Source organism: Mesoplodon bidens, assembly GCF_964165515.1.
Source record: "Mesoplodon bidens genome assembly, chromosome: 7".
NCBI lineage: Eukaryota > Metazoa > Chordata > Mammalia > Artiodactyla > Ziphiidae > Mesoplodon > Mesoplodon bidens.
This window is the reverse complement of record NC_138164.1, coordinates 86,392,937-86,417,312: the sequence shown is the minus strand read 5'-3', so window position 1 is coordinate 86,417,312 and position 24,376 is coordinate 86,392,937. Positions and strand designations below refer to the sequence as shown.

Genomic DNA, 24,376 nt, shown 5'->3' with positions numbered 1-24,376 from the left:
GTGGGATCTTCCCGGACCAGGGCACGAACCCGTGTCCCCTGCATTGGCAGGCGGACTCTCAACCACTGCACCACCACGGAAGCCCACCAATACCATTTTTAAGCCTACATAAATCGGATATACATTAATTCTGCAAAATCTAAAACCACAGCCATTTTGTCAAAATTAAGTGCATAAATTTCTTTCCTGAGGAGCTTGAGTATTTTTATATGTACCACTTCCCATCTTTAAAGATTCTTATTAGTAAAAATAGTTTATCAGAGAATTATTTTTCTTCAGAGTATCCCAAAATTATAAGGGAGGGCAATGTGTGTTTTCTAATTTACCTGAGTACTTTAGTGTTAATGTTGTTAGACCATTTTGGTATGGGAGATTCAGTTTCCATTTCAACATATAATGCACATAAAAAGTTTTGAGACATATTAAATTCTTTATTCTAACTAAGCTTCAAAATCTGGTGTGTATTTTGCATATATGGCACCTCTCAATTTACAGCAACCACATTTCAAGAGCTCCACAGACACATGTGGCTAGTGGCAACTGTATTGGACAGTATAGGTATAGAGGAAAAGATAAATAGTAAGCAAGCAACAAGAACAGCATAATGCTGTGACAGGCTAATACAGTGCTATGGGAGCAAAAAGAAGAGAATCTCAACTAATTTGTGTAGGACTGGAAAAAACTTCTAAAGGAAGTGACATTTCAACTAAGCTCAAAAGGAAGAGCTGACATTAGCCACAGGAAAGGGTAGGTGTAGGGAACTTTAGTGAAGGGAACACTATATACAACACTGTATATGTGTTATTTATATGAAAATTCCTGGCTAGGAGTTCTGAATAGTGCATATAATCAGTGAAGTCCTTCAGGTTGTTTTTGGAATTACCTTACAAATTGCTGACTGGTAATTTACAAAGGAATTCATGGTAGTTGTAAGTGTTCTATTCCATCCTAGAGCCCCAAATCTGTCTTCTGGAGCTCCCATGATCTGGAAGAATACTAGAACTGTAGTTATTTGTACTAGCAAAAGGCACTAGGCTTTAGGTTTTATAAATACAGCTTAATCACTTTAATTATTATATAATTCCACTAAGTATATTGTGATTACAAGTGTGGTGGTCTTTTTTGTTCTGATAGATGATTAGCTTTTTGAAAGCAAAGGAAGTGATTTATATTTTTGTCCATACGTGGCTTTTACTATGTGTCAGGAACAGTGGCATATTTCCCAAAGTGCTTGATAATATTGAACATGTTTAGTATGAATTTATTAAGAACCAGAAAAGACATTCAAATATAATCACTGCATATCATAGCCTGCTAAAATACATGTTTGTTAAATAAAGATATTGCTTAGGAACTGTACGGGGTTGAACAGTGTCCCGCATAGTTCATGTCCACTGGAAACCAGTGAGTGTGACTTTATTTAGAAATAGGAACTTTGCAGATATAATCAAATTAAGATGAGTATATACTGGATTAGGGTGGGCCCTATATCAAACATGACTGGTGTCCTTATAATAAGGGAAATGTGTACACAAAGACAGATGAACAGGGAGAACACCATGTGATGATGGAGGCAGAGACTTAGTGATGCATCTACAAGCCAAGGATACCAAGGACTGCTGGAAACCACCAGAAACTAGGAATAGTCAAGGAAGCTCTTCACCCAGAGCCTTGCTGATACCTTGGTTTGGGACTTCTAGCCTCTAGAACTGTGGAAGAATAACTTTCTGTTGTTTTAAGCCACCTAGTATGTGGTACTTTGTTACAGCAGTACTATGAAACTAATATAGAAACCTTCTTGGGCCCTCCATTGCTTCCCATATTTCCTTATGAAGCAGCTCTCTTAAGAGACTTCTATTTAATGTACTTGACAGATTAATCCCTTTCTCTACTAAACAAATTGTATTCTACTATCTAGAATTCCATATAGTCCTGCTCCCACCAAAAGAACTGTATGCTTATAGCCCAGAGCACTTATATTGTCAATACATAGTTTAATGAAATATCACATGAACTGGTGAAATATGAATGCAAAAGGAAAGACAGTTGCTGTTTCCATGAATACTAAGTTGGAGACTTTGGAAACTTTTCTCTTATAAAGGTGAGTCACATAAAAATGCAATCAAATTAGATGTGGGTGAGGTAATCATTAAGACAAAAATAATGAAAATCTAGAAAATATGCTCATTCAGATTACCCTGTAAGTATCTTTAAATTCTTCATTTTAATAAAAATAAAATTAGAGCTTATAGAATATATGCCATGGCATCATCAAAAAATCTACAAACAATAAATGCTGGAGAGAGTGTGGAGAAAAGGGAACCCTCTTGCACTGTTGGTGTGAATGTAAATTGATACAGCCACTATGGAGAACAGTATTTAAGGAACCTCCCTTAAAAAACTAAAAATAGAACTACCATATGACCAAGCAATCCCACTACTGGGCATATACCCTGAGAAAACCATAATTCAAAAAGAGTCATGTACCACAATGTTCGTTGCAGCTCTATTTACAATAGCCAGGACATGGAAGCAACCTAAGTGTCCATCAATATATATAGATAAATGGATAAAGAAAATGTGGCACATATATACAATGGAATATTACTCAGCCATAAAAAGAAACGAAATTGAGTTATTTGTAGTGAGGTGAATGGACCTAGAGACTGTCATACAGAGTGAAGTCAGTCAGAAAGAGAAAAACAAATACCGTATGCTAACACATATATATGGCATCTAAAAAATAATAATAATGGTTCTGAAGAACCTAGGCACAGGACGGGAATAAAGACGCAGACGTAGAGAATGGACTTGAGGATACGGGGAGGGGGAAGGGTAAACTGGGACAAAGTGAAAGAGTGGCATGGACATATATACACTATCAAATGTAAAATAGATAGCTACTGGGAAGCAGCCACATAGCACAGGGAGATCAACTCGGTGCTTTGTGACCACTTAGAGGGGTGGAATAGGGAGGTTGGGATGGAGATGAAAGAGGGAGGAGATACAGGGATATATGTATATGTATAGATGATTCACTTTGTTATAAAGCAGAAACTAACACACCATTGTAAAGCTATTATACTCCAATAAAGATGTTAAAAAAAAAAAGAATATATGCCATGGGTGTGGTTTATGTAAGAATGGATTTCGTGGGACTGCAGTTAGGACCCAACCATGTCCATATATATATATATTTATATATATGAATGTATATGTGTATATATACATATATGTACAGGTTCTATAATTCTCCACTTGAAGCAACTTTTTCTATTAGCCACACAATCATAACTTCAGACTACAATAAATAAGAGTGTTTCTACTATAAGTACAAGTTTATTACCCCATGTTTTTATTCCATCACTTATTAGCCTGTAAGTTTCATGAACACAAAGGCTCTATCTGATTTGCTCCCCATTCTACCTTCAGTACTTCGTAAAATGCCTGATATATAGCAGCATCTCCCAAGATAGTTTTTGAATAAATAAGCACAAAATGGAAAACATTTTTTTTCTGTTTTTCCCTTCTCCAAAGAATTATATTATCAATAAAGTTGTATTAAAATGGGCTGCTTTGAGCCTTAAAAATGGATTCATTATGGAGAACTCAATTTTTTAATGGCATTTACAAAAATTGGGTTTTATCTACACATACCTGAAAATTCTCATTTTTAGTATATCATTTTTCACAGCCCTAATATGCTTTTCACATCATAATCTTTCTGAAAATACTTATGTACCTATTCTACATCTTCAAATAATTTCTATCTGATACCACAGTGTTATTTCCCCAAGTTTACAGATTAGGGTTCTGAGACAGAAAAGTTAGCTTAATTTCTTAAAGGCAGATTCCTAATGATGCCTCAAATTCTAGATTAGCATTGACATTGCCACTGTACTCTTGAGGAAATTGCTCACCCTCCCTGAGCCTTAGTTTCTTCAGTTATCAGATGAGGCTTTTTGACTGGATGATCTCTAGGATGCCCTCTACCCCGAGTCCTCATTTTCAGCACAGAAAATTCTGGATTTTCTTATCAATAAAAAAAAAAAAATGTGACTTCTCACTGCTCTTCTTTCCAAAATGGGAGACAGAGAACATAGCTAGTTAAAGAATGACAGAAAGGATAAGGTGGAGATGTGTTAGTGAGTATGGAGTAGGAAGAAAGGAAGGGACAGAAGACAGGGTGAATGTGATGTCAGCCTGCTAGGATAAACGTTTTGGGGGAAGAAAATCATGGAATATTTTATGCTCACATAACCTGCAAGATTTTACTCATACTTTCCTACAGGAATCTCAGTGGTAAGTTGGAAGGGCTTTGAGGCCTTGAGGTATGCGGCTTAAAAAATTAAAGACTTGGTCAACTCTTAATAACTAAATAGAATATCATTTTATTAAATTGTTATAAAATAGTTGCTATATGACCTCTAAATCTCAATCTGAGTGAATTTATAATTAAGTTTTATTCCTTAAACTATGTATGATATTAAGAGAGAGGCAACTAATATTAGGTTCTTTTTACAAGCTATACAAATATTCCTTTTTTCTACATCTTTAGCTACTTAAAGTAACTTAATAGGAACTACTAAAAAAATCTTATTACATTTGGTAAATAAAAATGATGTAGAGTTTCAGATGGTCCAACAAGATGAAGAATTTACCACTGGAATTCTGTTAAATAACTTCAGGATTTATATTTTTGCCTTGGAAAACTTTCATCATGGAACACAGCTGTGAAACAACTTTGGCTTCAGACAGAAAGGCTATAATAAAGCACCTCCTAGCTATACTTAGGTTCAAGAGGTTTATGGTGGTGAACAGCAGAAAAGATGAAATGTTTCAATAAGCCCCTCAGGCTGATTTAGTTAGCATTCACAAAGTGGAGTAAACCTATACATCACATACCCTTTGTTAGCTGGTTGTTTAGAATAGATGTATGAGTCACTGGATTTTATTTTAGCAGTTGGGCAATGCAATTCTCCTTTTGCCCAAAATATTAAAATGCAGAAATGTGAAACTAAGAGAGGTAATGTCATATCTTATACAGGATGCTTATCAACCACTGTAATGGATAGAGAAATTCTTCTGCTCTTGTCATTCCACGTTTCACCTTGGTAGGCACAAATGATAAATCACTTCATGCACAGAAAATTTCTATTATTAAACTAATCAGCAAACTACAGTATATTTTTAAAAATTGTGTGTGGGGGAGAGGCGTTGGAGGGGGGAAGCTTGCAAATCCAAAGAAAGGTGGCATAAGAGAAGGATAGGCAAGATTCTATCCTGCATGATTTCAAGTACAAATGAATCCCTCTGGGAGTTTGGGGGGATTCATATATATATATATATATATATATATATGTATATATATACACACATAGATGTGTGTGTGTGTTTGTGTACATATATATATATATATATATATATTTTTTTTTTTTTCTTCTCTCAGACACTTCAGAATTAATGTGGGTACCTGCAACGATGCTGGCAAGCTGCTGGGTTCTGGTGATGGGGTAGATGCTGCGTGCCTGAACGATTGCTGAAGCGATTTTCTTGGCATGCTTCTCCTCCCCGTATGTTCTCAGGATGGATGCAAGTGCCTGTTGATCTAAAGCGTTCACAACATCAGCTGCGGTGGGCATGTCAGGGTACCTATGCAGAAGAAGAGCCAATTAGTTCACTGACATCAGTTTTCATTGACAAGAGGTGAAACTTCAGAGTACTGAGACATAAAGTCAGGCATACACACATAGTCTAAGAGGTCTTATGAGGTTTTTAAAGTCACAGACTGAAATCTTACACAAATGAAATAGATTTTCCATTTCAAATACCCATGGTTATGGCAAGTGGGATTGTGCGTGACATTCATTAAGGTCAAGGGCAGCAGAAAGTTAAAATGCTTTATTAGCCTTTAATTCAGAAAGAAGTTATTATTCCTTATGAAGATTTCTCCTAAACTAAAATAATGGAAAATGTTTTGGATTTAGTTTGTTCAAATTTAAATTACTGCTTGATTTTTTTTTTTTTTTAGTATAGAAGATACAAGACTTACTGACTGATATTTAAATGAGCCTAGATCTCAGGAACTTAACTAAATCTAAGACTGTAAAGTAACCAACTATTTATATGAGGGTACAAATTGAATTTAGAAAGTCTAAAAAAGAAGATACTGCTGGTCAGTTTCCCTCACAAAAACTAGAACAACCTTAATAGTAATAACATATATTATTTCAAATTGTTAACAATATGGGCTTATACACCCATGACAAAAGTCACCATGGGGTAAAATCTGGTAATTAACAAACAATATTAAACAGGCCTAGATGGTAATTTCAGGTGGAGGAGACAAAGCAATACCAACCTCTGGTCAAATAGAATAAATTATAGTAACAGGAAATAGCATTCACTTTGTCAGGCCATTCCAATTTACCTTAATTTAGGGAAATGTGTCAAGGAATTTTAAGTGATGAGCTAACTGAGATCTTAATTATTAGAAAGATAGCCTTGCTAATAGTACAGTTCTCTCTCCTGTAGTTAATACGTTGGATTGATTGTTGGTACCATACTGTAATGACTTTAAGTAAGAAGGATATAGTAGCTTTAAGACCTGACCATCAATCAGAGTGGGGATGATAAGGAATACCTGAATCTGTCCTTAAAAATACTACATTGCACCTTGTTAACATGTCTAGTACCACCAGGAAAATAATTTTGTTATTGTGTTTGGCTTGTCCCCTATTTCGCCATGACCTCCATCTCTCTCTCTCTCTTTGTGTGTGTGTGTGTGTGTGTGTGTGTGTGTGTGTGTGTGTAACCTTGTTTTCCAGATCCTGTGATTCTTCTTTTTTTTCTTTTTGGCTGCCATGGTACTCCCAGATCAATGAACATCCTATAAGGTAGCCTATTTCCATCTCAACAGGCTTTGCTCCTTCAATAACAGCTTTTAAGGACAAAGATTTGGTCTATAGAGTCAGATCAACCTCGATCAGAATCATAGCCTTGCTACTCATATTGTGTAAACTTTTGAACCTATTGGAGCCTCAATTTCTAACCTGTAAAATGAAAGTAACAATGCTTACCTAACAGAATTGTTGACAGAATTAAGGGTTCACGCAATTATAAACTAGATAGTATAATACCTGGGACAGAGAAACTCAATGAATGTCACTGTCCTTTAGATCTTGTCCATTCCTAAATTTGCCAAACATCATTCTTGGTCTAACTGAAAAATCTCTGTTAGATCTTACCTAGTTGTTAATTCAACTGCCCAAACCACCAAGCATCAGAATGAAACTTGTTAGTGATGGTAAATTCAGACTCATAGACTACATGTACAGGTCTATCAGGACAATTCTAAGATTAGTATGGATGTACTCAGCATTTTTTTTAATACCTTTCTACTTTTAAGTAAGAAAATTAAAAGAGCATTTTGCTCAAATACAGTTCAGTGGATAATAGGCATAATTTTATTTTACTCTCATGTTCACATAGAATAGCAGTGTATTGGGTTAGCCAGAAAGTTCCTTCGGTTTTTAAGTAAAAATAAAAGACATTTTTCATTTTCACCAAGAATGTTATTGAAGAACGTATTCACCATTTTGTTCCACTACCTTCTGCCATTTTTCTTCATAATTCCATCTTCCCAAAACTTTTTTATCTTTTTGAGCAAAGAACTGTTCCAGGTTCCTTTTACAGTCTTCCAGGGAATTGAAATTTTTTCCCTTAAGAGAATTTTGTAAAGACTGAAATGAATGGAAATCCGAAGGTTCAATGTCTGGTGAATACGGCAGATGAATCAGAACTTCCCAGCCAAGCTGTAACAGTTTTTCCCTGGTCATCAAAGAAACATGTGGTCTTGCGTTATCCTGTTGGAAGATTATGCATTTTCTGTTGACTAATTCCGGACACTTTTCGTCAAGTGCTGCTTTCAGTTGGTCTAATTGGGAGCAGTACTTGTTGGAATTAATCGTTTGGTTTTCTGGAAGGAGCTCATAATAAGGGCTCCCTTCCAATCCCACCATATATCACCCTCTTTGGATGAAGACCAGTGTTTTGTGTGGTTGGTGGTGGTTCATTTCACTTGCCCCACAATCTCTTCCATTCCACATTATTGTACAGTATCCACTTTTCATCACCTGTCACAATTTGTTTTAAGAATGGAAGTTTTCATTAGTTTCAGTAGAGAATCGCATGCAGAAATATGGTCAAGAAGGTTTTTTTTCCGCTAACTTATGTGGAACACAAACATCAAAGCGATTAACATAACCAAACTGGTGCAAATGATTTTCAACGCTTGATTTGGATATTTTGAGTATGTCGGCTATCTCCTGCATGGTATAACATTGACTGTTCTCAACTAATGTCTCAATTTGATTGCTATCATCTTCAACTGATCTACCCGACCACGGAGCATTGTCCAGTGAGCAATCTCCAGCACAAAACTTCACAAACCACTTTTGACACATTTGATCAGTCACAGCACCTTCTCCATACACTACACTAATTTTTTTTTGCATTTCAGTTGTGTTTTTACCTTTCTTGAAATAATAAAGCATAATATGCTGAAAATGTTGTTTTTTTCCTTCCATCTTCAATATTAAATGGCTACACAAAAATTCACCAATTTTGATGTTTTTTTTAATGCATGGTGATTTGACAGCTGTCACAATACAATCTAACAAAATTGTTTTGAATGAAGTGAAAGACAACTAAGGGCTACTAGAGCCATCTTACGGAAAAAAACGAACAAACATTTTTGGCCAACTTGTTTCCATAGGGCTACAAGGCAAAAGGGGCAATACTCTGGAAAACTGATAGGCTGTTAAGAGGCTTCAGAATAGGCATTCAAATAGTGAAGAAGCCAACATACAAAATCTGCCCTTCCAAATTAAAAGTTAAGAGATCTTGTCAGTCCTCCAGAGATCACCAACTTACAAATGACTACACTCAGGAGGGAGAGAAAATATTAACATAATTTATTGCATAAATATTGCCATAATTTATGGCAATTCATTATTACCTTCTAGTGAAGAATACAACTGACAACAGAGCTAGACCTGCAAGTCCTTGAAGCTGGGAACTTCTTTCTGCTATATGAGAATTTATAATCTGAAAGCTACTGTTGAACTTGGGGTAGTACAGAATTAACTATGCTGTAAGATTCCAGTGTTAAATGGCAACAGGTTAAGAAAGCCTCTTGCACCCATCTTCATCACAGGGAAATATCAGCTTCCAGGATCTGACTGGCCAAATTTATTGGCTTGGACTTCCTCTTCCCATAATACCACTTAGATTAGCATTAAATATATTTGCATCTCCAACTTTCCCTTGTCTATGAATTCATGTGAACCAACTCCTTTCTGAATGCCATGAACTTTCTTCAGATATGTTAACATCTCTGATTAGTTTACAGCCTATGCTATCTACCTGGAAGCCACCCAGCTTTTCAAGATACATTTGCTCAATACTATTATTATCCATTACATACTGACTTAGAGTTTAATTCTCGAGGGCTTATTTTCATGTTCTTAGGGGAGAACCTCAGGAACCCTCCTCATTCATAGACTACAGTCTGATGATGTCTCTACATTAACAATATGGGGATTTATTACTATTAACTAGAAGCTTTGTTCACTGTATTTCAGAAGGTATCCTTAGTAAGACATAGGAACAGCAGAAATTTGCTTGACATTTTATTACCTCCGCACAACAACCTCAGTCTCCAAACATGAGAAGATATTTGACCTTTACTATTAGTCATTGGTCTTTAAAAGATTTTTATTGTTTTCTTTTATGACATTCTTCACTCCATGAATGCCAATTTGTGCAAATGAAGGTATAAGACTCAGAACAAAAAGGTTCCAACAAGATGAATCACACTCTAAGTTAACAGGTCATATCAAAACATGGGGAAAAGGCTATATGTAAACAATTACCATGAGACAAAGAAGTCTGTGGGAAAAAAAGTCAAAGTCAACTCAATATTAAATTGTTGACTTAAATTGGACATTAAATTTCTCATATAAAGGTCCTTCTGACAGATTGGAAGAAATGTGGGAAAATACATTTGTTTCAGTAGAAATGTTTGTGCAGGTCTAGAATTGCAGATTAGTAACAGAATAGCTTACAAATTTAGATAGAAGAAAGACTAATGTTCTTTTAGAAAGTAAGCTTCCCAAATGTAGGGGCCATGATAAATAATTTGGTGGAGGGGGTGCATAAAATGAGAAAAACATGCTTAAGCTTTGTTTCGTAGGTACAGGCTATTCAGTTCCTGGGCCAGTGTTGGGCATAGAGACAAGTGCTAATCTAAGCTTTTAAAATTAATTTAGATTTAAAAGAAATTATCCTATACTTTCCTAGAATGTGACCCTCTTTGTGTTATTTAATATATATTACCTATTTAAATGATGGAGAACAAATGTATTTCCAAGGTGGTGAGGAATGAAGAGGAGGTGTAAAGCTGTCTTACACATAGTACTGTGTCTGATTTAGTACCATAAGTTTTAGTTTCCCTGGAGAAGGTTGAATCCAAGTGACTGTACAAGAAACAGGACAAAACACACAATTGCTGACCTCTAGGATCTTGCCTTTTATGCAGTATTCAAAAGAATATGCATTAAATATAGTTCCTTTTACTTTTCACAAAAGGCATAGTTGGGCCTGCACCAAAATGAAACCATTGCTTCAGTATCATATTAATATTGTTAGTAGTTTAAAAGATCACATTGTATCTGTAAAAAAGAAAATCAGTATTAAAGTTATCCTCTTCACTACTCTGTGTAAAGACTGCAATGATTTTTCTTTTAGAATCCCAAATCTAGAGAAAGACTAAAGTCTATAACGAGTAGCAAACAAAACTGATTTATTATGTATGGATAGTGTTAGGTGTGGGCGTGTGATGGGAATTCTACAGTCTTAAAAGGAAATTAAATTCAGAGTGTTTTTGAGAAATTGATTTCTTGTTATGAGGAGAAATGCTTTATCAATACTCACCTGCAACCATCCATTCTCATGTCCAAGGGGCCATCCTTCCGAAGGGAAAAACCTCTTTCAGGGGTATCAAGTTGCATGGAGGAACACCCAAGATCCAAAAGAACTCCATCCAAAGTCCCTGGTTGCACTCCAGCTTTCATTAGTAAGGCTTCTGCCTGGCTGAACTGGCCCAGGATGGCTCGGATCTGTTTACTGGGGATAAACCCAGGAGATGGAAAAAACACTTATGTCATATTAAAGTCTTTCTTAAGGTCTAGGATCAATGAAAGGGAGCACATTCTATTATTAGCTTATTATTAACCAATATACGTTTACTAAGTGCCAACCACATGCTTTGTACTATATAAGGACATACAGATATGGAAACTCTATATCTTTGGCTTCAACACCAGAGGTGGTTTAACATAATTTTAGTCTTGCTAATAAACACAATTTATTTTATACCTTGTGAAGGTATATAAGTTTATGAATTAGAAAAATGTGCTGGTCAGACCAGTCCTTTTATTTTTTTTTTCTAAAAAAAAAATTCTTATATCTCTGGGCTGGGAAAAGAAACATATGCCATTCTCTCAAAAGAATAAACACCTGTACACTGTTGGTGGGAGTGTAAACTGGTATAGCCACTATGGAAAACAGTATAGAGGTTCCTCAAAAAATTAAAAATAGAGCTACCATATCATCTAGCAATTCCAATTCTGGGAATATATTCAAAAGAAATAAAAACACTATGTTGAAGCGATATCGGCACACTCATGTTCATAACAGCATTATTTACAATAGTCAAGACATGAAAACAACCTAAGTGTCTGTCAATGGATGAATGGATAAAGAACTTGAGGTGTGTATATATATATTATTCAGCCATAAAAAAGAAGAAAATCTTGTGATTTGTGACAACATGGATGGACCTTGAGAGCATTATGCTAAGTCAGACAGAGAAAGACAAATACTGTATGATCTCATTTATATGTGAAATCTTGAGATTGAAAGAGAGAGAGAGAGAGAGAGAGAGAGAGAACCATGCTCGTAAAAAAAGAGATGAGATTTGTGGTTACCAGAGGTGGGGGATGAGGTAAGGGGAATTGAATGAAGGTGGTCAAAAGGTACAAACTTCCAAATAAATAAGACAAATAAGTACTGAATTGAATGAAGGTGGCCAAAAGGTACAAACTTCCAGATAAATAAGACAAATAAGTACTAGGGGTGTAATGTACAACACGATGACTATAGTTAACACTACTGTGTGGTATTTATGAAAGTTGTTAAGAGGATAAATCCTAAGAGCCCTCATCACAAGGAAAAAAAAACCCTTTCTCTTTTGTATTTATATGAGATGATGTCTGTTAACTAAACATTGTTGTAATCATTTCATAATATATGTAAGTCAAATCATTATGCTGGACACCTTAAACTTGTACAGTGTTATATGTCAATTATTATCTCAATAAAACTGGAAAAAAATAAACTTTTAACTAGTAAACCAATTTAAATATCATTTTTCTTTATGTTTTATTACTTATTATATGTCAAACATCTTCAAGCCAATCATTTTACCTTTCTCCATATTCTTCACATAATTCAGGATAGGGGTGCTGTGCAGCTGCACACTTGAAGAATGAAACTATGCCTAAAATAAACGCCTTCTTACAGAAGCAATGTTTTAGCTCTCAGCAGGGATTCTGAAGTGAATGGAGCATTCAGAATTAACAGACAGGCAAGGAGTTGGGATCACCTTACAGCTATATTAATTCTCCTTCCTACACAAAGTGAGATGCTGCCTTCAGGGTTCTTCAGAAGCCCTAGGGCAACTGGCATGCATTTTGGAAGGGGAATGAGAAGAGAAAAATTGGGCAACATTCCAAGACCTCATTCCCTCCATCTACAGGTGTATGGAGTGAGGGTGGATTTCAACAGTGTTGGGGAATTCATATCTATGATATTTACTTATATGTTATGTTGTTTAAGGAGAATTTCACAGCTCATTGGTAATTTTTTCTCAAATTCCAATGGTCAAAGTGATTTTCAGGTTTACTCACCAAATAGTCACTAAATATCTGCTATATGTCAGGCATTATGCTATTCTGAGGTATAAACAGATTAATAAATCATGGCTTTCTGAGCTTTGAGCTGAGAGAAAGGTATATAAATAAACAGTTTGCAAAACAATCTCATGGGTGCTGATAGTAGAGAGACAGACAAATTGCTATGGCTGTATTTGGAAAATATAAAATGAATGCTAATACTAGCATTGAAAACAGAAATAGTAGAATCTTGGGATTGGAAGGCAACTCACAAATCATTTGTTCCAATTATTTAATTGATGTTTGAATCTTTTCCCTTTCCACCATCACTGCCGGAGGGCAGGGTGGGGAGAAGACTCATTGTTTTAATCATATCTCATTCACCCCGTTGGTGAGGAAGGGATTCCGATTCTAAAATTATGGAAATGGTCAAGTGAACACACAGCACCCGACACTGGACAGCTGAGACTGACAGGAGTTTATTAATCACATCCACTCACAGCCCAGGGGAGGAGGACACCAAATGCCACGCATGGCTACATGGGTGCTGCACTCAGGAACAGAGTGGACGGACAGGCTGTGAGAAGCAGATTTTATGGTATCAATAGGGTAGGGTGCCGCATGCCCAAGAAAGGATGTGTTGGCTTGTTTGAATAATTCCACGGGCTGGCAGGGAACTGAAACCTGCTACTCAGGGATGAGCAGGTATTATGCCTGATCCCTTTGATAAGGAGTGTTGTTTGGCTAGGAACTTTCTCTGTGGAAGCACAGTGGGGAAGAAAAGTTGTGGTTAGGCCATTTAAGATTCTTACAGCTTTCCTTAAATGTCAAGAACACATAATACTGGGCTTAAATTTTAGACCTTACCTCACAGTCATTTAGCCTGTGTTTGAACATTCCCAGTAAATAAAAACTTCCTATTGGTTTTTGTTTTTTTAAAATTTTTTTTAGTCAGTTGGTTTTTAGTGAAGTTGCTGGCTGTTACCTCACTATTTCTATAACTTTTGTCCCAGGTACCAGTCCATGGAAAACAATTAAAAACCCATGGCAGCCTGTTACATATCTATTGTTAGTTATGGTAAGCGATACTTGCTGGCTACCTCTTAGTTGCCAGTCTCTTTTTTTCCAACAGGATGTCAAAATTTGTATCTTGGGAGAGAATGATCATATCCATGATTGTTTATGTCAACTTGGCTTGGCAAAAGTACCCAGTTATTTAATCAAACAATGATCTAGGTATTGCTGTGAAGGTTTTTTTAGATGTGGTTACCATTACAGTCAGTTCCCTGTAGTAAAGGATATTACCTTCCATAATGTGGGTGTGTGTCATCTGATCAGATGAAAGGCCTTAAGAGCAAAAAATGAGGTTCCCCAGAGGAAAAGAAATTCAATCTCAAGACTATAATATCATCTCCTATCATAGTTTCCAGTCTGCTGGTCTGCCCTACCATTTCAGACTTGCCAGTCCCCACAATGCAAGCCAATTCCTTGAGATAAATCTCTCTCTCTCTCTCTCTCTCTCTCTCTTTCTGTCTCTCTCTCTGTCTCTCTCTCTCTCTCTATATATATATATATATGATGTGTATGTGTGTATATGTATTTATATCTCCTACTGGTTCTGTTTCTCCTGAGAATTCTATCCTAATGGATATAATATCTCTGCTCAAGAGGTAGATTTCTGATTAGCTAAGATAATTTGCACACATGACCACCACGGCCCCTATAATTTGTTCTAAGATTGGCGTGTGTCACATCTCTGGCCAATAAGATACAAGAGATATTTCCTAGGGACTTGGGGAAAGAAAATTCTTTTCTTCCATTGAGCTATAGGAAGAAAAATGTTTTTCAGACTCTCACTTGATATGAAAAAGCACACAAGCTCTGAGCATTGCCAGCAGATATCTTGGCCCAAAGAAGGGAGAGGGTAGCAGCCAATTTGGCCAAAACTCTACAAAGCAGAGAGAAAGATTAACCATGTCATTAGATTGAACCTCACCTAAAATCCAACTTGTCTCTGAACTTTTGAGGTATATGAGCCCATAAATCACCTTTGTTATTTAAAACCAGTTTGAGTTGTTTTTTTTTTTTTTTTTTTACTTGCAATGGAAAACATAACTATTATAGCTATCATGCTTCTCAGGTGTTCATTTCTCTAAATCATACAACTCTTGTTTCTTCTGCTATTCTCTATGCAAAAAGTCTTTCACCATGCAAGATGCTCTTTTCTGAATGTGTCCCAGTTTGCCTATGTCCCTAGATCTGAATTCCATAATGATCAGCACAGAATAAAGTAAATTCTTTCCTCTTTTGTTATAGTTATTATATTAATACGGCTCAAGATCAAAATAGTTTTAGAATTTGTTTCACACTGTTGACTTATACTATCTAATACCATTGTACACCACTGCTAAGCCTGTTTCCTCCACACTGTACTTGTGCAATTTTATTTTGTTAATGATTGTAGATCTAGTACAATCTCTAACCTACATATTTTCTACAACCATTAGGATCCAGATATTATCTTGAACCATAGAAATCTTCTCTACACTGCAGCAAAAGCCTCAAACAAATCACTATTGCCCAGTCTTAATTCCTTAGCATTAGAGCTATATCCTGCTTAAAGCTAATAATATAATTGTAAAATAAAAATAATATCTTATAGGAGATGTTTGCATTCTTGGACACCCTCAAACATAACTGATTAACACTAACATTCAGATAGTTTTAGGCATGACAAAGAGTAAGTAACAAAAATATAATCCTCACCATAATCATATACAAGTATGAGAATATCATGTGGGGGAAAAAAGTAACCATGAGACAACACCACAAAGTAAATCATGTGTTTAAGGCAGAGTCTTCTGATGCTATATCAGTTATGTTTCTAGAATTAGATTATTCTCATAGTAAAAAAAAAAAAAATCTAAAAGTATACCAACAAACTGTTGAAAATTTAGCCTTAACTTCAGACCCTGGGGCATTATTTCACATATGCAATTATATTGAGGCTAATTTTCCTGGGTAGGAAGATTCCACGCCCACGTTTTTCTTTCTTCTTCTCTTTTTTCTTTCCTTCTTCTCTCCCTTCCTTCCTCAGGTCCTCTCTCTTCCTTCCCTCTCTCCCTACCTCCTTCCTTTCTTCCTCTTTTATTCAAATTTTAAGTTCTTAGTATTTTTGCATATGTATTTTACAAGTGTTATAAAGCAAGTAAAAGAAAAGTGTGAATTCGCCAGAGAGGATCATGATGGTCACAAAAACAGAGCCAAACCAGGACTTTTAGCCATAACTACAAATACAGAATTTGTTTATCATTGTCATCATCATTTGTCATTACCCTAGGATCCCCAGGATGTAAGTAAAATGTTGCTTTTGACTCAAAGCACATGTTACATGAGAAGATTCTACAACCCAACGTCAAGAAAAATAAGGCACTTAGCAATAGAGTGCCAGTAATACCCTAGTTCCTGGAAGCCATTTTTTGAGGCTTTGACCATGATAAGTATTGTTAATCTTGACTCTGGCAAGTCATCTGCACTTGGAGTACAAGTTTTGGGTTTGTTTTATTATAAAGGATCCTAGTATATACTGAGGCTAGTGATGTAAGAGTAGCTACTATGTGATTTAGGATTAAACATGGAACTTCATCATTCCTCTAACTGCATACAGTCTAATGATAGCAGTTAAGGATAGATTACTCAACAAATTATAAAAGTAGATCCAGATTCTTTCTAAAAAGAACAAATCATTTAGCTGTGAAGGAATTGAGGTCTTAGACAGGGATATGGAAACAGATTCAGGCATGAAAGAATAAGTTAGAGATATAATTTATTAGAACTGGCTCAGTCACTAAAACTGAGGCATCAAGTCAGTATCAGCAGCGAAGGCAACCTCATGTAAAGTTACCTAAGCTACAGACTAGGCCATCTTCAGCCCATTATCAGGAACCCTGTGGTGAAATCTGAGGGTACACTGAGCTAGCAGATGGATATGCAGAGAACTCTGATCATATGGACCAGAGTGACAAGCAGAACAATGTAAAGAAGAGAAGAAAACTAACATTTCTTAAGAAGTTGCCAGGAATGTATTCAGATACTTAAAGTTCGTTTCAGGGTTCACTTTGTCATTTACTTTAATCATTCATTTTGTGTGTCCATTTGAGGGCATACCTAGGTGATAACATTCCCTAAGAGGATATGAAGAGCAAAATCCAAATTGTTTTTGCGGGGGTGAAGGTCTGATTACAGTGGATTCAAGCCTTTCTCACATTAGTATCAGCATTAATCCATGAAATCCCAGTGTGCTACCTGTTTTCTAGTCATTAAATTTTATTGGTCTGTAGGCACAGAGCAGGGGCCTTGGCTGTTTTTATCACTTCATTAGGCACCCCTCAAGCAAGGAACTCAGAGGGAGCCAAAGCAGTGGATGAAAGCATAGCTCATATTTGAGCAATGGTAAGAGCCAACATTTGTAGAATGCTTCTTATGTACTAGACCCTGTGCTAAGTGCTTTATACTTATTAAATCATTTCATCCTTATGATAACCCTATGAGCTAGATGACATTATAACCCACATCTTGCAGATGAAGAAACAAGTACAGAGAATGAAGTCACTTACTCAAGCCATATAGCTAGTAAGTGCTGGAATTAGAATGTAAACTCAGTCCTGTCTGGCTCCAGAGTCATGTTCTTAACCACTACACTGTAATACCTAGGTTTCTATTTATTTAGTGCCATTTCAGACCTCTAACTCTTCATCATTATAACCTTGTCATGGTCCACAAATCTGCCTAGTTTTTCTGATTTTTTATTAAAATGCTTTAATTGTTTTCAATGTTTGCCATCTCTTCATAGCTATAGGTCTGCAGATTCAGCACTCAACAAATATTTGCTGAATAAGGATTATCTACCAGGTACTGGAATACAGGAATATAAAAATGAACAAAATCACACAATATAGAAAGGTATATACACAAACATATATAAATCACTGAGGAGATGGTTTATTTCTTCTTTAAACAACAGTGGTAGAGCAGAAAGGGGAAACTGCATCATAAGGTTTATGTTTAAAAATTGGTTCTGATACTTATTAACCCTATGGTATTGGACAAGTTATTTAATATCCCTCAGTTTCAGTTCCCTGTGTCTCATGGTATTTAAGTTTTTCCCCTTTGAGGCAGCCTGGTATGGTAGAAGTATCTCAGTAAGTTCTGGAGTCAGAGTGAATCAGATTATTAACTTTTTAATTATTTATCCCTTTACGACCCAGATTCTTTATTTGTACCATGTGGGCAACAGAGCAATTCCAAACTCACAAAGCTTTGGTGAAGAGTATGTTAATCAATGTACATAAGATACTAAGATGACTAGGCAAAGGAAGGCCCTCAATAAATGTTCTCTCCCTCTGTTCCAACCTGCTTTTCTTCCCTTAGAGATTCTTCTTACGATTCGGTCACTGTGTTGCCAACTGAAAGTTGGGAGTAGTAGCAAGGATTTGCTCCAGGCACATCAAATGCAGGGCCATATTGACTATAAAGAATTCTCCAGTCTCTTTTATGTGCTGCTACTGAGCTGTATTTCTCCTTCCATTTCACAATGCTCTTGTTATAGTTTGAGAACTGTTCGCTTTTTGATATGTTAATGTTTACCATACTACATAAAGGTCCAAGATATGTTGATTTTCATATTAATTGTGATCACTTTGTAAACACTATTAAAAGATACACTTGCTCAAAGAGTATTTTCATACACTGTAGAGATGGAACGAAAAGATGTTGTTTTTGTTCTGCATAACTGCTCAAAATCTTTGATAGCATTATCTTTATTGACCATTGTCTTTCCCTTCAGGAAATACTTTGTAAAAATTGATTTCATTGTTTATTCACAACTCATATATTGACTTGAATAAAGCACATTTTAGAAATGATGAAATGTAATTCTATTTCTATTTTTCAGTTACCCTTTCAAATTGTATTCAATGGAGTAATATTCCTCGGTTCTGGAATAACAGTTTCGGAGGCTATGTTATAAAGTCTTTGAAATTCCATTGTCCAGGAAGAGGTTAAAGTACTAATTTATATTAGACTTTCATAAGACAATTACGCATGTTGTGTTCTCCAGGGTAATCTTAAAAACTATAGTAAAATAAAGTATAACATATGAGCAAACAGAGAGAAAAGACAGAATGATAATAACAAAAAAGGTGGCAATAAAGAAGAAAAAAGGAACAAAGAACAGGTTGATACATAAAAAACTAACAGGAAGATAGTAGATAGATCCAAACCCAAATACACCAGTAATTATATTAAATATTCTGACTGAATACTCTAATTAAAAAAAAGATTTTCAAAATCCAATGATATGCTGCTTATAAAAGACAAATTAACTATTAGGACACAGAGAACTCAAAAATAAGAAGATGGAAAAAATGTTAATGCAAACACTACACAAAAGAAAGGTGGTATCAGATACAGCAGATTGAAACAGTACTAGAAATAAAAAGAGGTATTTTATCATGATAAAAGGGTCAAATCTACCAAATGGCATACAAATTACAAATCTTTATATCCGTAATAATAAAGCTTCAAAATATGAAGCAAAAATTGACAGAACTAAAAGCAGATGGATAAATATATAACCATAATGGTAGATTTTAAAATATCACTCTTAGTAAATATTGACTAAGCAGAACAACATATAGGAAATTTGAAACACACAATTATCAAGTTTGATTTAACTGACACAAAAAACCCCATACTCCAAAATTACATGAATGTATATATTTTTAAAGACACACTGAATTTGTAAAAAATAGACTATCTGCTGGGGCTATCAGACTAGTTTCATCAAATTTCAAAGGGTGATATCATACAGAGTATATTTTCTAAGCACAGTGGAATTTAAGTAGAAATCAATAATAGGAAAAGTCCTATTACAAAGTCCACAAATGTTTGGAAATTAAGTAATAGGCTTCTAAATAATCCAGAAAATAAAGAAAATTAATAAATATTTTAAACTAAACAGTACTTAAAGAGTATAACTTACCACCTAATGATAATGCAACACATCAAAACTTGTGGAATACTTCTAAAATCATTATTGAGAAAAATCCACATAATTAAATGTACATAAAAGAATGCTGAAAATCAATGATCTATGCATTCTTTTTTTTTTTTTTTTTTTTTTGCGGTACACGGGCCTCTCACTGTTGTGGTCTCTCCCATTGCAGAGCACAGACTCCGTACACGCAGGCTCAGCGGCCATGGCTCACGGGCCCAGCTGCTCCGCGGCATGTGGGATCTTCCCGGACCGGGGCACGAACCCGTGTCCCCTGCATCAGCAGGCGGACTCGCAACCACTACGCCACCAGGGAAGCCCTGATCTATGCATTCTTATTTCATAAATTAAACGATAACCGCAACAATCTATGGAATAGGATAAAAAATGATTTGCAAATGATGTGACCAACAAGAGGTTAATATCCAAAATATACAAATAGCTTATAAAACTCAATATCACACAAACAAAGAATCCAATCAAAAAATGGGCAGAAGATCTAAATAGACATATTTCCAAAGAAGACATACAGATGGCTAACAGGCACATGAAATTCAACATGTTCAACATCACTAATTAAGAGAATTGCAAATCAAAACTACAGTGAGGTACACCTCACACTAATCAGAGTGGCCATCATCAAAAAGTCTACAAAGAATAAATGCTGGAGAGGGTGTGGAGAAAAGGAAACCCGTGTACACTGTTGGTGGGAATGTAAATTGGTGCAGCCAATACACACACACACACACACACACACACACACATACAATAGAATATTAGCCATAAAAGAATGGAATATTGCCATTTGCAGCAACATGGATGGACCTAAAGGGTATTATGCTTAGTGAAATAAGTCGGACAGAGAAAGACAAATACTATATAATATCATTTATATGTGGAATCTAAAAAAATAATAAAATGAATCTATATACAAAACAGAAACAGACTTACAGACATGGAAAACAAACCTATGGTTACCAAAGAGGAGAGGGAGGAGGGGAGGGAGAAATTAGGAGTATGAGATTAACAGATACAAAGTAATATACATAAATAATAAGGATTTACTGTATAGTACAGCAAAATTATACCCAATATCTTGTAATAACCTACAATGGACTATAATCTGCAAAAAACAAAAGCAAAAACAAAAACCCAAATCACTCTACTGTACACCTGAAACTAACAAAATATTGTAAATCAACTCTACTTCAATAATAATAATAATGAAAAAGACAATACCAAATTAAAATCCTAAAAAGAGGCAGAAAATTATAAATACAAGAGGAAAAAAAAAAGAAATAGAACAATAGAAATAATTAAAGAAAAAACAAAAATTTGTTCTTTGAAAATACTAAGAAAATTGATTAATCCCTTATAAGGGTAATCAAGAAGAGAGAATGAACAAATTACTAACATAAGGGGTAAAAAAAGAACATGTCACTACAAATCTTACAGGCATTAAAAACACAATAGGACATTATCAAGCACTTTACGATAATAAATTTGAAATTTAGATCAAATGAAAAAATTCCCAGAAAAATCATAACTTACTAAAACTGTCCTATGAAGAAATGTAAAATATAAATAGTCTTAAAAGCATTAAGAAACTAAATCTGCAATTATAAAACGTTCCACAGAGAAGACAACAAGCCTAAATGGCTTCACCATGAATTCTTCCAAACAGTTAAAATAGCATCAATCTGATATAAACCCCTCCAGAGAATAGAAAAAGAGCCATTCACAAGGCCAGCATAACCCTGTTATGAAATTAAACAAGTACATTACAAAAAAAGCAAAACTAAAGGCCAATCTTTCTCATGGGCAAAATAACAAAAGTTAACAAAATATGAGCATATGTAATCCAGCCACATATATAAGGGATGATATCACTAGGTTGATATCCACTTGACAAGGTCTGTGAAGCAGTTGAATGTGCAATAGTACTGAAGCTAAGGAGAGAGATCAGGGCTGGAGAGACAACTTTTGTAATTGTCTTAAAAGAGTAGGGATTTAGAAAATGTTTATTAAATGAATACACAACAGGATTTTAAAACGGAAAAATTCTTCTGGTCTCAGTTTCAGGTCAATATAATCGGGAAATAGATAACCACTGCTAAAAAAAATACCAAATAAAAATGCAATTTTCCCAAATACATGGCCTAGAGAAGGTTTCATTACACTTGGACCCCTCATAGAGATGTTTATTTAATTTTATATTATAAAAGACATTAGAAAATGAACAAGAAAGAATTCTAATAAGAACATTTTTTTGGCAAGAACTGCTTCCTTGCTTAATTTTCTTGGCATCTCACTTTACTCTTTTTAATGATATTCAAACACTTAATCCTTGATTCCATGTAATTCTCACATAAAAATATCTATATCCTCTGTGCTTAAATCACCCAGCCCACTCCTATACCCCACATTCTCTCTCTCTCTCTCTCTCATCAAAGACTATACTGTTCCAATGATTGGTGATATTTCTTCTTCAAGACTGAAGTAGAGCTTACTTATGATTCATTTGGCACTCAGTACATGCTACTTTGTAATGTTGTTTATCTTTTTATCACACTGCCTCTGTTAACAAGAACTTAAACCTATTATGGGTCATATAGACCATGTTATACAGCTTTTGGTATGTGTAGTACCTAAAAGATTCTAAGTGTTCAATGAAAGTTTTTTTGATGATGAAAGTGGTGATGATTTTAAAGGCATTAACATTTTTAAAGGCATCAAAGATGAGAACTCAGTAATAAAAAACTCAATGTTTTTTCCATCATACTTCACTAAGAAATACATGTAAGATACACAGTAAACTGATACAGCCTTGGAGGGACAAACAGTTATGCAGTGTGTAGCCTGTAAATTTAAGTCAATACATTCGTTAGAAGGGCTTAAGTTTCAGGCATTTATTTTTCACATTTTTAAGAGTCATGAGGTGTTTTATGGAACCACCTTATAACCATAGTCAATCAACCTAAAATAGTGTATTTTAAGTTTTTGTTCATGATATTTGGCCATCTACATTATCACGGAAGAAGTTTGTTCATGGTATCTTGTGACATACATTATCATGGAAGAACTTAAATATACTCAAAGGAAAAAATGCTAGCATGTTCTATTAACAAAGGAAATAAAATCCACAATTCATACATACTAACCAAAGCCAGGGAATTCAGTTAAGGTTAAATATAACTCATTCAATAAGGAAGGAAACTTTGAAGTCCTTTAATTTGAAGGCTGGTATTACAATACTATTTAAATAAAATTCCTTTTTGGAGTATCCTTTTTTCCCTTCTGGAGCACTTTAAAAAGTCCCAGAAAAAAATGCATTTTATTTCATATATACAGAGATTTTACATATCTACAGAGATATGTAAGAGTGTTGGTTTTCTCTGTATAATAATTATCAGATATTATTTGAGAAATGATGTTTAAACTGCTTCTTCTATGATTTCTAATATTTCTGACTCCTTATGCTAGATAACCCCACTCCCTTCATATTATCCTTTTATCCAATTTCCTATAAAGCTTCGTGTGATCATTGGAATAAGAAGTGTCCATCTGTTGGGGGCATCATTTTCCAAAACTTACATGTCCTTAAGTAGTTCTGATAAATTCAACCTCTAAAAAATCACCATGCATATACACTGCCAAAATATCCCATTGATTCTATCAGTTATTCAGGAAGATCTCTCATAACTTAAACATTAATAGTTTTGAATGCCTGGCATTGATGATGCCGGGTGCTTGGATGACTGCCTGAACCCAGGTCTGAAGGGACCAGATGATTTAATCTAATGATCTCTAATTAAGGGTGAATATCATGATAATCTGGAGAATGCTTACAAATTATGCATGTTTTATTACCATCCTAAAAAATCAACATCAAGACAAACATGCTATATTTAGGGGATTTTCCTGAAAGGTTCTTATTCTCATAGCTCTCTTTAAGGAGCAATGGTTAGATATGGCCAAAAAGAAAATAGGTTTAGGTATGTCTATCAAGACCAAGAGGAACAGCAAATTCTTGAGGCTGATGATAGCTTTTATACACTAAGTACGCACAAGAACCATAAAGCAAAAGAGTAAGAAAAATTAAATGCTTACTGTTATGGTAAAGAATAAAAATTGCTACATAAGGCAAGGGGTGGCAGCTGCTAGGAACGCTGAGGCTTGGAAATATTAGTTGTGTGTCGCCCCCTTCCAAAGAGAAGAGAGAAATTCTACTTACTGGTGATGAGCAATGAGGTCACTGACACAAGGATGTCCTGTGAGGGTACTAAGCTGTCCTTATGCATCAACA

At 35.2% G+C, this 24,376-nt stretch overlaps 1 protein-coding gene across 5 annotated transcripts in view; it reads right to left on the bottom strand.

Annotated features, from left to right (window-relative positions):
- Positions 1 to 24,376, bottom strand: part of METTL15 (methyltransferase 15, mitochondrial 12S rRNA N4-cytidine) — a 379,555-nt gene that overhangs the window by 215,628 nt on the left and 139,551 nt on the right. For all 5 annotated transcript variants that reach the window (XM_081241338.1, XM_081241341.1, XM_081241337.1 and 2 more), the window contains 2 exons: positions 10,996 to 11,187; positions 5,474 to 5,652 (listed from right to left, as the gene is read on the bottom strand). In XM_081241338.1, the coding sequence (XP_081097464.1) occupies positions 5,474 to 5,652; positions 10,996 to 11,187 (371 nt within the window). The remainder of the gene's footprint in view (positions 1 to 5,473; positions 5,653 to 10,995; positions 11,188 to 24,376) is intronic.